The 18,100-nt window shown below is 40.9% G+C and overlaps 2 protein-coding genes across 2 annotated transcripts in view; both read left to right on the top strand.

Annotated features, from left to right (window-relative positions):
• The window catches only part of LOC109473212 (cystine/glutamate transporter-like), a 20,660-nt gene extending 9,773 nt beyond the window's left edge, over window positions 1-10,887 (top strand). The window contains exons 3-10 of the mRNA XM_019773087.1: window positions 324-423; window positions 2,415-2,459; window positions 3,138-3,261; window positions 4,119-4,222; window positions 5,492-5,588; window positions 6,554-6,703; window positions 8,896-9,067; window positions 10,042-10,887. Of these exons, the coding sequence (XP_019628646.1) occupies window positions 324-423; window positions 2,415-2,459; window positions 3,138-3,261; window positions 4,119-4,222; window positions 5,492-5,588; window positions 6,554-6,703; window positions 8,896-9,067; window positions 10,042-10,208 (959 nt within the window). The 3' untranslated portion in view covers window positions 10,209-10,887. The remainder of the gene's footprint in view (window positions 1-323; window positions 424-2,414; window positions 2,460-3,137; window positions 3,262-4,118; window positions 4,223-5,491; window positions 5,589-6,553; window positions 6,704-8,895; window positions 9,068-10,041) is intronic.
• A 3,035-nt stretch (window positions 10,888-13,922) lies between these two features.
• Window positions 13,923-18,100, top strand: part of LOC109473203 — a 7,788-nt gene continuing 3,610 nt past the window's right edge. The window contains exon 1 of the mRNA XM_019773080.1: window positions 13,923-14,073. Coding sequence (XP_019628639.1) covers window positions 13,925-14,073 — 149 coding nt within the window. The 5' untranslated portion in view covers window positions 13,923-13,924. The remainder of the gene's footprint in view (window positions 14,074-18,100) is intronic.

Genomic DNA, 18,100 nt, shown 5'->3' with positions numbered 1-18,100 from the left:
AAATACGAGTTATAGGGCAATTTACTGCCTTAAAAAATTACGTGTTTAGTAGACGGACCATGTGTGGTATACTACTTGTTCTGTACTTTAGCGTTCGGTTCTACACTTTAGAATGTCTAAGATGAGGTGTGGACATCTTGTTCATGGCACCTGTATTTTGGGACGGTCATCCAACGAAGCTCAATAAACGTAGCAATACTCATACGGACAGATGTTAAAGTCTCAGTTATCTAACGATTATGACTATATTATATAAGATTATATAGATTTTTAAACAAGATATTTTGGAGTTTCCTCGCCCATGTAAATGTCTTTTTCCTTAGGAAAAGGCACGTTAGAGAACTTCACGTTTGACGGTCCGCCGCTGGACGCCAGGAAACTGTCCCAGGCGTTATACATCGGGATGTTTGCCTACGCGGGATGGTAAGACTTAACTTTTTTGTTCATTTTGTATTAGGCCACACTGCCTTAATTTTATGGATGGCATCATCTAGTGCGGGCGGACGAAAAAAAATTCCAGCCACAACAAGTAAAATCTGAGATTTTATACCTCCGGGCTTTTTATTGTATATTTTTATAAAGGTTTTTTAAACAAAGAATTTATCGAGACTCGACACCCCTCTGTGTGAGGGGTCATATACGTGGACCAGACCGAGAATAGCTTAAACACGCCAAAGGTCAATGGTCGCGACCACTTTCACGCTCAAAGGGGTGTTTTGGGGCCACCAAAAGACACCATTTTCACGCCCGAAAACACATATACAATAAAAAACAAAAGAACGTGCATCATTTGCAGCCCAATAGCAAAACATATACCGAGTCTCAAAAGAATCCGTCCACCCAAACGCGAGAAACAGCGGAGGCGACAAGTCTGGCAATGAAAACATACATTGCCATGTCGACGGTTCTTACTGTTAGGGTTATTGTTTGCATGGCACCAAGGACATTCTACAAGCTTCTTGATGGCACTGCCATCATTTCATGATTTTGAGGAAGACTTCATACCTGTTAAGTCTATACAGATACAGTGCACTCCTTCCCTGAGTGTATAGTGAACGAGCCCTGGGATCACAGAAAGTAGGGCATCCGGGGCAGACAGGTCTTCCCAAGGGTTTCAAGGACAGGCCAGTGGACATTCCATGCCTGTGAACAAAATGCCTGTACCATTCTTAGAATTATTGCAAACTGCACACAATACTGTACCATTAGGCTCCTCCCTGAGACGTCGCCAAAATTGCTCCTAACCCACAGGAATACAAAGATGGTATTGTGAATTTGCGATAGAACATAAGCGACTTTCACGACAAGCCGGCATATGCTGGCCTTTTGCGGCATTTCGACACTGTACTGAATTCCGTGGAGCCTCGGCAGCCACTATATTGTCACTAGCTACCATGGACTACGGAGGATGGCACCCAGCCAGGCCAGAGCCTTGGAGGTCGTAATTTGTTTTGGAGAACAGGCGAAAATCAATACACGTGTGGATGTCATCCATAAAATCAAATCAGTGTGGCCTTAGAGTGTAGGTTATACAGGAACATACGGAAATCTTATTAATTCAGCACCCTGAATTTCAATACACGATGTAAACAGTTAGTAAAAGGCATCCTCTAACAATACCATGCAACAAAAACTCCGTGAGTTCGTATACACCTGTTTAAAAAAAGGTAAGAAACACCAAACGATAGACTCAATAATAGAAGAGCCTTATATGTTCGTCTATTTGTAAACAGTAGATGTAGTCTAGCATAGTTTTGTATTGTTTCTACGACTGACTGATTTGAAACTGCATGTACTGTATTTAGCACAAATGAACGTTAATGTACATAATCATTAATATCTATTCCTTCTCAATCTGCTTAACATGTAGTAACAGGCCTCTTTAAATGCATCCAATGCAATTTCAGAGCGGCCAAAAAAAGAAACAATATGCTGGATGAGGAAATCTGTCTGATCTTGACATTTAATACTTGAAGTGCTTGAACAACGAAACATGCTACGAGAGGAGTCTCTTCATTTTTTTGGGTACCACACATAAATAGCTAGAACCAGCGTACAATACAAAACCAGCAACATTTTTCCATCAGCGACATCGAATTTTTGTCTTACAGACATCGGTATGCTATGGGTTTGATTCAACTTACTTCATGAAAAGAATGACCAGAAATCAACTTTGCAATTATATCAAGTTTGGAAGTTTTACCGTCCTGAAGTTGAAATGGATGCCTTTAAAAGGATATATATATATATATATATATATATATATATATATATATATATATATATATATATATATATATATATATATATATATATATATATATATATATATATATATATATATATATATATATATATATATATAAACCTTTCATATGGAACATAACAAGAGCAGAAGTTTACTTTTCCTCCAGGTTTTACCTGAACACCGTTACTGAGGAGATTCATAAACCGGAAAAGTAAGTTCTTACAGTAACACATCACCGCTCACACGGATAATTTTACATGTCAATGTATACGTAATTAAGAATATAACTTAAAGGTTCTGTGTAGCCCAGCTTATTGTTGATTACAGAAGGCCAGACATAGCTGAACATGGCCTCCAGAACACTGACAAAAACCCATAGGTGGGAGTAGGTCGGTAGAAAGGTCGGCTGTGGTTGGCTGTTGTTGAGCAAGGTCGGCTGTGGTTGGCTGTTGTTGAGCAAGGTCGGCTGTGGTTGGCTGTTGTTTAGCAAGGTCGGCTGTGGTTGGCTGTTGTTGAGCAAGGTCGGCTGTGGTTGGCTGTCGTTCACCAAGGTCGGCTATGGTTGGCTGTTGTTCAGCAAGGTCGGCTGTGGTTGGCTGTTGTTCAGCAAGGTCGGCTATGGTTGGCTTGTGTTGTAGGGTCAAGTTTGACGCAAAGGTATCTCAAAATCGATTCGACTAGTATAGTAATAAATGCAGGCGTGGTTCAAATCTGGCCAGACTGTCCCCGTATTTCAGTCAATCTTCTGTATCTGCATCTATATAGCCGGTATATTAAACCGCCCTTCGGCGTAGAACACAAGCTTAAATCTTGGTTGCTTGCTATTGATGGTCGGGGTAAGGTTCCGCATGTGTGACAGCGTGGCTTTTCTATTTTGTTCCTCCCCCAGGACCATGCCCCGCGCCATGATAGTCGGAGAGGTGGTGGTGATGACCATGTACCTGCTCACCATCTTCGCCTACCACATCGTCATGTCTGCTGACGACGTCCTCGGGTCGTCTGCGGTGGCTGTGGTATGTTTGTTTTTACCTCAGAGGAAGGAGATATCCTTCCGCGGAAGGTTCTTTTTCTACGTAAATAATCTAGTCAGGTTGGTTTATGTATTCTGTTGTATTGCCGCTCTGGATCCGTGGTATATGTGTTATCTTTTGTGTTATTGTTGTGAATATTTTGAAAATGTTATTTTAATGTTTAATTTTTGTTCTTGATTATCGACAATTTATTATTTTGAAAATGAACAATAAACAAGAACTCCACTTTTTGTTATTTTAGCTGTAAGGTGACTTCTGTTTATTAATAAGTACTTGCCATTATAATTTCCTGGACGATTATGTATTATATTATTGCTATAGTGTAGCGTTATTTCATTTTTGCTGTGTTTGTTATTTACATTTTTTTATCACAGGGGCTAATTTGTTCTCGCTTTTTGTGTTGTGGACTTTTATCATCATATTTGCCATGATGCTATGTTATTTTATTCTTGGGTTCGCCCCCCCCCCCCAGGAATTATTTTCAAAACGCCAGATGCAATAAGTATGCATAAGTACGCCAGATGCATTTAATATTGCACATAGATCACGGATTTTAAATGTTTTGTTTTTAAAGCTAATACCGATGGTTTTATTGTAGTGGATTAAGTGTAAATATTTTAGCAACTTTTTCAATCTGATGCATCTGATGAGACATATGTAACAATGGGCACAATTCAGCCTACATGCAAGTAGTGCTGCAATGTCGATTGAATAATAAACCATTTGATTGATTGATTGATTGATTGATTGATTGATTGATTGATTGATTGATTGGTTGATTGATTGATTGATTGATTGATTGATAGTTTCACATGTTATGTTGAACCTGGTTGTTACAGACCTTTGCCACCCGAGCCATGGGTTCTCTGTACTGGACAGTTCCCATCGCAGTGCTGGTCTCATGTGTCGGCGTCGCGAACGGCGTGTTCCTGGCAACATCACGGTAAGACTGATAGAAGGACTTTATTGCACGGCATTGTTACACGGTACGGTACGATATGGCAACGACTATTAAACATAGCACACACACACAAATATAGACACACAAAGTATAGAATAAAACTTAAAATCCTAACTACTAAGACAGCAAGGGCTAGCATAAGTCTTTATATAGTGCTAATCATTGGTTTCGGTACTTTTTCTAATAACAAAGCACTGTCTTTTCTATATTTATATATTTTTGCATAACGCGAGTTGTTGCATTTAAACTGGAGGATTCGATGCCCAGGGCAACGCAATAAGGAAGTACTCCCCACTGTGGCTTCTCCAGCAGCTTGAATAGTGAATTGACCCCCATAACCACATAAGCTAATAAACATCCTAGACGGTCCAGCCACCAAAAACAATGGCAGGGACAAATTAGCATAATAACTGTCACTGTCTTTTTGAACAAATTCAAATGTTTTTCTGTACTGGTTTTCAAAGTAACAATATCAAACCATGCAGAATGATCGGGATAGCTGTAACTGAGTCACATAATCAAGAAAATACTATCTGCAACTTTCAGTTTCTGGAAAACCAACTTTGTGGTCAAATTTCAATTTACAAACTGCCTTGTCAACATTTCATCAAAGTGTCTAATTGTAGATATCTATATGTCAACCTCAGAACTGAAGTAGCTTGGATAGTAAGTGAGTCTAGAAATATGGGTTGCAATTGCGGTGTCAATTTGGTAGTATGAGAAAGCAGTATACATTATTACATGCACTGGATCTCTGTTAGAACTATTCACGTAACTGCCGGCCAATCTATAACACTACATGTATTAGATAAACCTTGGCAAGACAGTACAGTGTTGTAATTACTTTATATTCTGGGTTAGGTGAGGCTATCTTCTTTATGTACAACAGACTGGACATGTACATAAATTCCTCTGCTGTCAATATGTTTCAAACACAAAGTGTCTTCAAGAGCCCTCTGTCCATGTTACCACCACAGTAGGCAGGGACAGAATGGGGCCTGGTAGTTTACGTTAGCCGAATTTATTGGGTTCTTATATAGTGCAAGCCTGCTCTTTAAAGATACATGTATATTCAAATCTGTATTTAACATGAATTTCTTGAGATCTGTTGTACTTAATTCAAGAATTGTGAATAGTCTATAATCTAATCATTTTTAATTTGCTTTGGACAAAATGACATGCTAAGAACGTGTGTGTGTTTGTTGTTTTTCTTATTTTGTGACTAACCAATCTAAACCTGCCGTTTTGCAGTGTGATGTACGCAGGCGCGCGGGACGGTACCCTTCCCTCCATCCTGAAGACTCTTCACGTGGACAAGTGCACCCCCATGCCTGCCATCATTCTACTGGTCAGTTATCAAGACTTCAAACTGCGTTATTTCAGGGTTAATGACCCGCCCCGAGGTGTATATAAAGTGATAAAGCTTTGTCAGTTGTTTTATGAGGTGGTTATGACGCGTTATGACGTGTAAATGATGTGTTATATGTTTGTTCCAATGTCCTATCTTCTAATCATGTTGGCCGTAAGCAACGCGTTATAACGTGTTAATGACGCGTATTATATGTTTGTCCGAGTGCCCTATCTCCCTGACCATGTTGGCAGTGGGTGACACGTTATGACGCGTTAATGACGCGTGTTATATATTTGTTTCAGTGTCCTATCTCCCTGGCCATGCTGGCCGTTAGTGACGCGTTATGACGCGTTACGACGCGTTAATGACGTGTTATGTATTTGTTCCAGTGCCCTATCTCCCTGACCATGTTGGCCGTGGGTGACACGTTATGACGCGTTAATGACGCGTGTTATATATTTGTTTCAGTGTCCTTTCTCCCTGGCCATGCTGGCCGTTAGTGACGCGTTATGACGCGTTACGACGCGTTAATGACGTGTTATGTATTTGTTCCAGTGTCCTTTCTCCCTGGCCATGTTGGCCGTGGGTGACGCGTTATGACGCGTGTTATATATTTGTTTCAGTGCCCTTTCTCCCTGGCCATGCTGGCCGTTAGTGACGCGTTATGACGCGTTACGACGCGTTAATGACGTGTTATGTATTTGTTCCAGTGTCCTATTTCCCTGGCCATGTTGGCCGTGGGTGACACGTTATGACGCGTTAATGACGTGTTATATATTTGTTTCAGTGCCCTTTCTCCCTGGCCATGCTGGCCGTTAGTGACGCGTTATGACGCGTTACGACGCGTTAATGACGTGTTATGTATTTGTTCCAGTGTCCTATTTCCCTGGCCATGCTGGCCGTGAGTAACGTGTTAGTGACGCGTTACGACGCGTTAATGTGATGTTATATATTTGTTCCAGTGTCCTATTTCCCTGGCCATGCTGGCCGTGAGTGACGTAAGTAAGATCATCACGTTCCTGAGCTCGGTGCGGTGGTTGTTTATCGGCATGTCAGCCCTCGCCATCCCCTGGCTCCGGTACAAGCAGCCCTATCTACACAGGCCAATAGTGGTACATGTCTTCTTATCGCTTTCATGCAAGTTATAATTCCCATAGGCCTTGTGCCATGTTGATTTGATATGCATATGAATGTCATCCTATGGAAACCCAAAAACTAATGCAAACGTACGAATAAAAATTGCCTTCATTATAAAATCTACGTCGTTATGAAGGTTAAACAAATTATTAAACATACAGAGTATGGTATTGCGCGTAATGGACTCTTAATTTTTATTTCTTCGCATGTTCGTCTTTTTTAATTGATTTTCGCATTCTAAGACATTATTGTCGTTTCCAGATATTTTTTTTTCTATTTACTGCATATATTTTCTCATTTTGTAGCTGCTTTGTTATTTTTACAGCGTTGTCGTATTAACTTTTTTGGAAACGGACGATCATTCATGCATGCGCGGATGTCATCCACACAATCAAATCAACAAGGTCTCTAGAAGTAAAAGCGGCTCTATTGGTAAAGTATCTCCCAACGTCTCTCTGAATTTTTAGTCTCAGAACAGATACTTTTGTAACATACAACTAGAACGTCTGTGCGTCGCGTTTATCACTTTATCGGTTGAAAGACTTCTAGCACCAAGGACAGGAACCGCCTATCACCAGCCACAAGGACATACCGTTACAGTGCAGAGACGTATGTGGTATTGCGTGGCGTTCGCGTGGCGTTCGAGTGGCGTAGCGGTAGCGTGTTCGGCCAAGGCCCAAGAGGTCCCGGGTTCGATTCCTGCCAGGTGTCACCGATCTTGTGCCCTTGAGAAAGGCACTTTACACGACTTTCCTCACTTCACTCAGGTGTAAATGAGTACCTAGCTTCGGTTAGGACGTTAAATGGTCCCGTGTTTCGTGTTTGAGAGAACCACACTCCACGCTCGTTAAAGAACCGACCACACTTATCAAAGAGAGCAGGGGACCTTCCCAGTGTGAGTGGTTCACAACTTCACACCTTACAGTCTGGTCTCAGATCTGACATCTTGAAGAGGTGACAGTCACCTGTTATGTCAATCCTTCCACAAATGTGGCAAATCTTCATAAAATAAAAAAAAATAGAATAGAATAGAATAGAATACATGTAGAATAGAATAGAATAGAATAGAATAGAATAGAATAGAATAGAATAGAATAGAATAGAATAGAATAGAATAGAATAGAATAGAATAGTAATGATCAGTGCGTTCATCTTGGGACCAAGATATCCTGGGCTCGATCCCCTGTCATGCCGAATGTTGTGCCTTTGGAAAAGGCCATTAATACATCTTTTCTCACTTTATTCAGGTATAAAATGGATACCTAGCTTTGGTTAGGGACGTCCCTCAGATAGGACATTTAACGGAGCTCATGTGTTTTGAGAGAGCCACGTGCACACCCCACGCACGTTAAAGAACACACCTTTTGGAAAAGTGGGGGATACCCCAGTGTGCGATGGTCCAAATACTACTATCTGAAAGTTGATGATTCACTACAAATCGACGGAAGCCTGGTTAACTCCCGTCTCTGTATGAGCTACGAAAATATGACAATAATGGTCGATTTCTTGGCAGATGTGCATGATCATAAGGCCACACTGACTTTTCTTGAGTTAGTAATAAATGGTTTTATTGTCCAAACAGTACCCGTACAGTCGCAGCCTTTGTACGGCTGAATTGATGCAGGGTATCACATAATAATCAATACAAATCACAACAATCAAATAATACACATCATGCACATATTTGCTCCACAAATTTAATTTTGTGGAACTGTCGCAAGGGTCTGTTCGGCTGCCATTGGGTGACCTCAATACGACTTTCCCCAACCGAAGTTAGGTACCCAATCACACCTGGGCGGAGTGAGAAAAGTCGTGTAAAGTGCCTTTCCCAAGGGCACAACGTCGGGGCATGCACATGTTCAGACATGTACCGGGTACGACTCGGAATCGAACCCGGTCTCCCCGCCTCGCTGCCGTCCTCCGTAGTTACCGCCGGCTCCATATTGTCAGTAGCTACCAGCTACCATGGACCATGGAGGATGGCACTCAGGCCAGAGCCTCGGAGGATGTGATTCTTTTTTTTTTTTTTTTTAGTACAGTCGAAAATCAATGCCCACGCGGATGCCATACATAAAATTAAATCAGTGTGGCCTAAAGAAGAAAGACGTATATGATCTTCCTGAAAGGAAATCTCTTCCTTGACTGAAATCTCTGTTTTTTTTCACAGTACCCTGTGTGGATCCCGATCGTGTTCGCCACCTGCTGCGCTGCCATGGTAACGATGTCAGGCTACTCCTCACCGGTTGCCATGGCGACAGGCCTCGGTATCACCGCCACGGGACTTCCGGTCTACTGGCTCGTACGCGTCCAAAAACCTGCATGGATACAGAACTGTATAGGTACGGACGGGCTTATAATTCTCCATGTCATTCGTAGATCTTTTGAGGAGGGACCACCAAATGAATTTGCCACATGAATTCTATGCTGAAACCACCAGAAACAATTATTTAAAATGCATCTACCCTTTTTTAAACCTCGAGTCTATATACACCCGGGCCTCTGCAAAGCTAAATTTGTCAGGTTTCTTTGGGTACAAAATACAAATTGTGGAATACAAATATTTTAATGAGCTACAGCCAAAGTATTGAAATGACACCAGGATTTTACACCCTGTCTCAGTGGTTCAGTTCAATCAGTGAAGTATTTAGCGTCCAATATAAAGCGTTCGAAATAGGCCCAATACAAGCCAGGTGAAGCATCTCTTTACATGTTTTTGGCGGGTACCGAATCGGACTATACAGCCACAGCGTGACCAGGATGCAACGCCATTGTCTTTCGAGACAGACGGCTGCCAACGACAACTGATTCAATTTACTGGTTAAAAAGAAAATTGACTTTAAAAATCAATCCTATAATCCTATATTCACACTATTGATAGGTCAATACTTGTCTTGAGTGGCTGACTTGAATGCACATTTTCACGCTAAACCACACCCTGTATTCTGTGACAGACATAGCGGCTTCTTGAATGCACATTTTCACGCTGAATCACACCCTGTATTTTGTGACAGACATAGCGGCTTCTTGAATGCACATTTTCACGCTGAGTCACACCCTGTATTTTGTGACAGACATAGCGGCTTCTTGAATGCACATTTTCACGCTGAATCACACCCTGTATTCTGTGACAGACATAGCGGCTTCTTGAATGCACATTTTTCACGCTGAATCACACCCTGTATTCTGTGACAGACATAGCGGCTTCTTGAATGCACATTTTCACGCTGAATCACACCCTGTATTCTGTGACAGACATAGCGGCTTCTTGAATGCACATTTTTCACGCTGAATCACACCCTGTATTTTGTGACAGACAAGATGACGGTGAAACTTCAGCTGCTGCTGCAGTGTGTGGAGGAGCAGTACGAAGACGAAGACGCGAACAAAAGCGAGCTGGCCAGGGCTATCGACCACTCCCTCATCCCCACCGAAAAACGTCGGTACAACAATGGACACAAGTACGCCATGACGGCTTTGTGAATATGAAAGGCTTCCAATGCGATTTCAGGGCAGCAAAATTGGAAATATCCTGTATAAGGCATTCTTTGTAATATAGAAATATATATATTATACTGCTTCACATTAGCACATTTAAATCAGCATTGCATACTTTGAGCATCTAAAACTGCAGGAGAAGCCCCAAGATGAGTCCATTATTTTCAAGGTGTTACGCTAAAAATCAACCCAGGGCCCTTCCAGTAACTATTTTCCGTCAGAATTTTGGGAATGTTTGCTCCACGAGATTAATATACATTGGGAAAGTGTGGTTTCAACTTAGTATGTAGATGAATGACTAGAATATTGGCTTTCAAAAATCGGGATTTCAAGCCCTAAAAACTGCAATGGATGCCTTTGAATATTGCTCATGATATAAAAAAAAATAGCCTTCTTCGCACACTTGTGGGGCGGCGGTGTTAGTTTTTTTGTCGGGGAGCGACACGAGCTATGCCCGGCATAACAAGGCGGCAAAACCGTCTCTCCGCGGCTTAACTCGCGTCGCTCCACGAAAAAAAAATAACTACGCCTCCCCACAAGTCTATTGCGAAGGAGGCTATCAAAATACGACCTTATCTGTTGGCAAAACTAGTATTACCTGCCTATCAGAGACAAGTTATAATAAATATACATGTAGACGGTTCTCCATTCAAAATTTCACTGCCCCGCCAAGTCAGCACAAGCCAGTCCCGGCAAACTATTCGCATTTCTGCGTTTAATCTTTGCATTTCTGTATTTTTTTCCTGAGCTGATGTCACCCCATGATGTCAGCACCGGAAAAACACAGAGATGCAATAATAAAAAAATAAAAAAATTAGAAAAAAGAACAACAACAACATAGAGATGCAAAAAAGAGATGCCTGAGGCGGACGATTGCGAAGTTTGCAGGAGAGCGTCCAAAAATGCACTTTTGAAAGGCCGACTTGTATAAACCCAAAAGTCTCAGTCATGATTTGAAACCAACTTAAGTGACTATACTGTATGTATGTATACATTCGGTATTTATGTATTCTAAAGACTTTTTTGTGTCATACAGTCTTTAAGCTACTCGCATTTGCTGTACACTATTAGATTTTTCCCCAATGGATCTTGAAAGTGAACCATTATTTAGATCGTGCAGAATGGATGCTTATTAGCTTGATAATTTACTTTTCAATGAATATCTATATCAATTGCTCTCCAGTAATTTATGTAAATGTTACGGTATGTATGTGGACATAATTCTATCATTTTAAAGCAAATGCTAAAAAGCATGTTTAAGGTGAATGTTGCGATATGTACATACGGCTACAATTTTGTCATTTTTGAGGTAGTTAATCAAGCTCTTTTTTTATACTTCAAATTCGTTTAATATGTTACAGGTACTAGTATTGTTATAGGAGGTAGTTTCAGTCAAACCCTTTGGTATTATAATATAGTTTTTTTGTGCTGTATTTTAGGGGAGAAATCCAACCCGCGGCAAAGATTTCTTCCAGGTCATCAAACAAACCTAGTGTTGTGGTACATTTTTCGTGAAAAATAGTAAGTGTAGTGGGGAAGTGAAGAAAGCAATGATGAGGTCCGTGATTTGGCTCATATTTAGTTGTCAAGAGGGGCGACAGCATTTTTTACATTTTAAAATGAGAATGAGTGTTCAGTGCACAGTGAACCATGTAACACCTAGTTCCAGTGCACAGTAAATCAGTTATATTAGCCCTGATGAAGATGGTAGACGGTCATCGAAACGTCATGTAAAACAAATAGTTGTGAATAAAGGAAGTTTACTATTCAATCATTTATTAATCTGATGAAATTATGTACGGGTGTTGAAGCTTTATGACATTTCTATACCCGTGCGTCACAAAAAATGAAGTCATGTCTTGTGGTGAAGCTTTTCACATAGTTTTTACTCACCATCTCAGCGAACAGATATTGAGAAACCTGTCGGTAACGACGAGTACTGCAGGCTTGTGGGTGGTTAGTTAGGCCACACCGACTTAATTTTATAGATGACGTGCGCGCGCATTAATTTTCGCCTGTCGCCCTCAAAAAAAAAAAAAAAAGATCACGTTTATCGAGGCTCTGGACTGGTTCTAAGCCTGGGTAGTCAATGGTAGTTAGCGACAATACAGCGAGAGCTGGGCATCCCGGTTACCGAAGATCCACGACTAAAGAACTCGCTACATACGTACCGATTCATAAATGCCGCAAAAAGCAAGCATGCATGTACCGGCTTGTCATATACGTCGCTAAGTACTGCTGCAAATTCACAACACCAGCTTTGTATGCCTATGGTTTAGTAGCATTTTCTTATTTTTGGCCTGAATTTTTATTTTATTCGCCAGCGCGCACTAGTTTGGGGGTCTTCAGAGGATGTCATCCATAAAATTAGACGGCGTGGCCCTAGTCTAAAATGGGTCAGTTGAGGTGGATCCTGTTCACTGCTCGCGCAAAATGTGGCGTCGGTGGCGCGACGGTTAGAGCGTTGGACTCGAAACCAATAGGTCCCGGTGTCAGCCATATACATGATCTTGCCAAATACATGACTCAACACTACTGGGGGTTTCCAATATACATGAACCTGACACAAGGGGTGGGAGGGGTTTAGTCGTGATGTGGGAGGCTAAACCCAACCTAACCCCAGTCGTAAGTCTAACCCTAGCCTTGAACAATAATCCCAACTCTAACCCTAACTCTAATACCAACCCTAACCCTAGACCTACATTTTGTAAACATCTGACCTCTTACGAATGTGGCAGCTCAAGGATTTGGTTCAACGCCGGATTCGATACTCACCATGCCGCGACGTTGTGCCCTTGGAAAAGGCACTTCTCACGACTTCCCTCCCTGTACGGTGGAGTGACGCCCATCGAGCCATCGAGGCTAATCTGTCTAGATGTGTGCTAAAAACAAACTACGGGTTTGGTGCGCCAATTTGCCAACATCTGCACACTTTTCAAAAAATTATTTCTTTTTCTCACGAGCAACAAGATGCAACATGAATGTGAAAGCATCCAATGCAATATGAAGGCGGCAAAACAACAAAAAACTGACTAACATTCACATTAACTATCATTTCATAGCACATTTTATCATTATCTCATACATGAAGCGTTTCAAAACACCCCAAAACAAGCTATATATGTAAGGCACTTTTTTTTTTTATTTTTCGGGTAAGATACCCATAAATATCCAGAACCAGCTAGCTGTGATTAAAAACAAGCAACAATTTTTCTGTCAGCGACATCACATTTTTGCCTTACAGATATCAGTATGATAGTAGATAGTAGATTCTTTCAGCCAGGTAGGTATCCATCCAGTTTAGGCTGCTCGTTGCTCTACCGGACTGTCATTCCCGGCCTATGCGGGCAATCCAGGGCCGTGTGATTGTACATAATTGGATGTCTCTCCATATATTTGTCAAGTCTGTTCTTGAAGGCATTTACCGAGGGTGCAGAGACCACTTCTTCAGGAAGACTGGCTAGTAGACTGCTAGGGAGTATGCTATGGGATAGGATTGATTCAATTGACTACATTAAATCAATGACCATAGAATTGACTTACCGCGCTTAAAACGCTTTGTCTAAAGCCCGTGACTGTAACATTACGTGTTTACCGTACCAACTAACAGGAACAGAATGCCTCCATAGCGACGGCTATCGAACAAGAGGCGCGTCGTTCAATTCAAAGAACGGCCGCTCGGCGGCGCTGTTCCATAGAACATGTCTGGCACGTCACAGAGCAAACGCGATCGTCCCAACGTTTCCCGGGGCGATCGCTCAAACATCAAGAGCACAGAAAGGACAACAACAACAACAACAACAAAAGAAAACATGGAGAGGGCGGAGAAAGAGCAAGAGTCACCATCCAGGTTAGTAAGTTGTTTTTTTTTAACCGTCTTGATACAGAGACTAGTTCAAAAGCCGGTACAGCCGTCCAAACGGTTGTACTTCGATCTGTTCTAATTCGAAACCATTGACGATACTCTACTAGTAGGTGACTTTATATAGCAAGATACAAGATTCAAGATATTTTTATTGGTTTGTCGCAGTTCGCCGGTGAAATGAATTAAAAGCCAGCGTACAACCAGGTTTATGGACAATAATATTTCACAAAATACATGTATATGTTTATCATTGAAATCCACATCTACGTCACAGATAGAATACTAAAAGACAGTACTGGTTTAAAAAACGTGTTATGCTGAGGTCACATTTCCAAACCGGGGCCCGGCCGGGCTGTTTCGACTAACAAAAAATGAACAATATATATCAATACGATACGTACATAGTTCCCATTTTTAATTTTTTCAACGTTTTTTGTGCTTTGTTGTCTTGTATATCATACTTTTTTGTTTCATAATACTTCCCGGCCGGTCCCCGTTTTTTTTTTTTTATGTGACCTCAGCATTAGGTATGGTACCAGCTAGAGACTCAGAGATGCTATATCGGAGAATGTTCAATTTGTGTCCATTAGGGTATTTCTTCTAGATGGTAGATCTACGACTCGGTATCCAGTGTTTAAATTCAGAGTTTGGAAGAGATCTAGCAAACTTCAGACACGGTTTCTCTCACAGTCTTGTAATAATTGTGACCACGAACGTATATAAAAGCATACTTGTTTGTGGTGTCGTGTAGCCTAGTTGCCAAGCAAGCGGACATAAGATCAAGAGTCACGGGTTCGATTCCATGCATTTCAGGCTATTTGCTTATTTTGTTTATTGTTTATTTGCACATATCTATTAAAATTACATAGATACTTAAAAAGGACGATAAGTCGGGGACGCCTGCAAGCTATGTGTATTTTCCTTGGCCTTCCCAAAACGAAATAATAAATGTGATATTATTGCATATTCATGATTAACATATTAGACAAGAAATCAAATCATGTTACGGAAATAACTAGACGGGCTTTCTCCTTTACCCTTAGTTGTGTATTCCTATGCTTCCTGTTAAAGTTTTACTGGTATTAAATTATGGTTAAAACTAGGTTTTATCATTTTGTAATATTTCAGTCGTATTTAATTTGTATCATATTGATTTGGGCCGTTAAAGTTTCTTCGTTATTGTGAACTGTTTTAAAGCATCAATAAGTATTAGTTTGTAATATCTTTCTTTCCATTAATTTCATTTTACCATATGGTACGAGTATTATTTGTTACCTCTAAACGAGGCGGCCTCAATATAATCAAATTTGATGTTTATTGCAAATTCATGCCCGAGGGCTAATTGCATACAGACATTAACAAGAAAAATGTGGTGATATAAGACTATTTGCTAACAACTTCTACGTGTACGATATACTTATCGAACCTACTATCTCTACTTAAACCTAATAACGTTGGAATACATACAGGGTAAAAAGTAGATACAATAAGCCCTTTCGCAATTACTAGTGCGCCTGCGCGAATTTGACGTTCGATCCAAAAATTGGAGATAAACAGAGAGATAAACAGAGCCGCAGACGCCCTTGTGCCAAGCACCATCATGTCTGAATTTCCAGCTTACACACGGCGTTACCGGTGGTGACCCGCCTTGGGCTGAGTTCCAACGATGTTCTGGACCTAGTTTGCCAAAAATATCGTGATATCTTTCTCTTCAAGGGGATTTACGGTAGGTTTTTTTGACGATATGCAAGCTAGCGCTACCGCCTGCATGCCCCCCTCCCCTCATGTTTTCTGCTCAATTTTCCTGACCAATCTCGCTAAAACGAGTTTTGGAACATCTATTTTATTTTTAGAGTGGTTATATGGGTAAAATAGTGTGGAATCTTTTACTGGCATATGTTTTGGACAGTAAAACATTTCGATAAATAGCATTGGCTTTTGTCTGCACAACAGGCCGATATGCGTGGCACGTCTTTGTCTCGTGTCACCGCAAGCACATAAAGCTTTCTAACCGCAATCCTCACGACGAATTAACGATTATAATAACCATGAATGAATAGCACATGCAGTGAGTGCACCAATAATTTTAGTAAATATTTAGTGTGGTTTTCGTAGTAGGAATACTAGGATACATGGTGGTGGGGTAGGGTTTTATGCATGCAAAAATTATGCTAGTGCAGTCAAGACAAATGTTTTGAACTTAAATCCATGTAGTATCACTTTTTGTTCAATTTTCCTCTCTTCTTCTTTTTACAGTGTTACTGTCCATCATGAAGCTGTGTGCAGTAGTGAATTGCAGCAATTCAACATACCATCTAAACAAATGGACATGCCAAAAACATGGTACCAAACTTGGCTGCTGCGACTGCCCCCCACCGTTCAAACTATTCCCATTCCCTACTGAGAAGAAAAGACCCGATGCCAGAAGACGGTGGAACAAACTAATAAACAAGAAAGACTCGGTTAGCAATAAAAACTGGGTTAACAAGCCACATGATAGGGTTTGTTCTCAACACTTTATAGATGGCAAACCCACAGCAGCACATCCTGACCCCGTCCTACATCTCGGCTACACAGGGCCTTCATCTGACCAGAAGGTAACGCCAAAGCGACCACCTCCATCAAAACGTGTTGCGGTTCCTGACCCCCAAAAAAGAAAAAAGAAGCCACGTACATGTACTAGTATTGATGAAGATGATGTTGTAATGACTCCGGTGGAAAAGACAGAGCATGACCACAGGTACACTTACAAATGTGACTGCAGAGAAGAATGTGACTGTCAGGGCTGTATAACTAGTATAAGTAAGCAAATACAGATAAACACACTGGAACATAGGGTGGAAGAACTAGAGCAGGAAGTCATCTCGCTTAAAACTCAACAGAAGGTCTCTGAAAAAAATCATGTGGAAAGAAACAGATGTTTACTGCTGACAGTATGAAGACTGACAATGATGTAAATCATTGTATAGGATTAAGGTCAAAACAGGCATTTAATGACATGTATCAGTACCTAGAGCCACATGCTAGGAAGATGACCTACAGGAAGACCTTTTGCTTAGACATGCTACTTCGGAAGTTCCACCTGCTGCACAGGGGAATCGTCAGATGACTAGGGACAAAGTAGGGAAAACAAAGGAAGTGGCTAACTTGGGAATTCATGTGGAACGGGCAATCAATAGACTTAAGGACTTCAAAATCCTGGGGGGTACATTTCCCATAGCATTGATATCAGCAGCAGATGATATTGTCAAGGTCTGTGCTGCATTAGTTAACCTGCAGTCAGGCCTGATCAAGTAAACCTGACAGTGTCATTCATACTAATCATAGTCTACATCTCTGAGCCTACATATTCATCATCTTTTTTTAGTCATCATTTTTTTAGTAATCATTATATGCAATGTAAGTCATCATTACATTGCATATACTGTATCATACATGAAGTGAGTGCTTGTTGTTGTAAGGATTGCCTTTCTACATAGAAGGAAAATGATACAATTTTCTTTTGAAATGAAATCTTTCACTTGTTAAATGTTTTTCACTGCTGGGAAATACTTCATAAACAAATGCCAAGGACATAATAATGTATGAGTTTACCCTATAATCTATATACATGTGTATAACTATCCAACACTATATCTACTGCATTTTCGCACTAGAATGCATGAAACTTGAACAGCAAATTTTGAACAATGAAATTGTGAAACAAGATTTTTTGGAACATTGAGATAACTCCTTGGTTGGAATAAAAATGACCATATGGCTGATAGAACTTCACTCTGTGGTTTTGGAGTTATTGTTCTTCTGTATCTTCCTGTGTACAAGTTCAGTGGCAACAAACTCCTTGAAGAACTGTTCAGCTGCAACAAGTGCCCCTGTCCACACATCCTCCGCATGGTAATTTTTTAGTGATTAGATACAACAACAAGATTTCAGTGGGCCCACAAACCACGTGGCCGCTCGCTCAAGTGACTCCTGAACTCTGAACCCCGAACTCTCTAGAACTGTCTCGGTT

This window comes from Branchiostoma belcheri, unplaced genomic scaffold (assembly GCF_001625305.1).
Source record: "Branchiostoma belcheri isolate BF01 breed outbred unplaced genomic scaffold, Haploidv18h27 scaffold293, whole genome shotgun sequence".
Lineage (NCBI taxonomy): Eukaryota > Metazoa > Chordata > Leptocardii > Amphioxiformes > Branchiostomatidae > Branchiostoma > Branchiostoma belcheri.
This window is presented reverse-complemented; position numbering and strand designations above follow the sequence as displayed.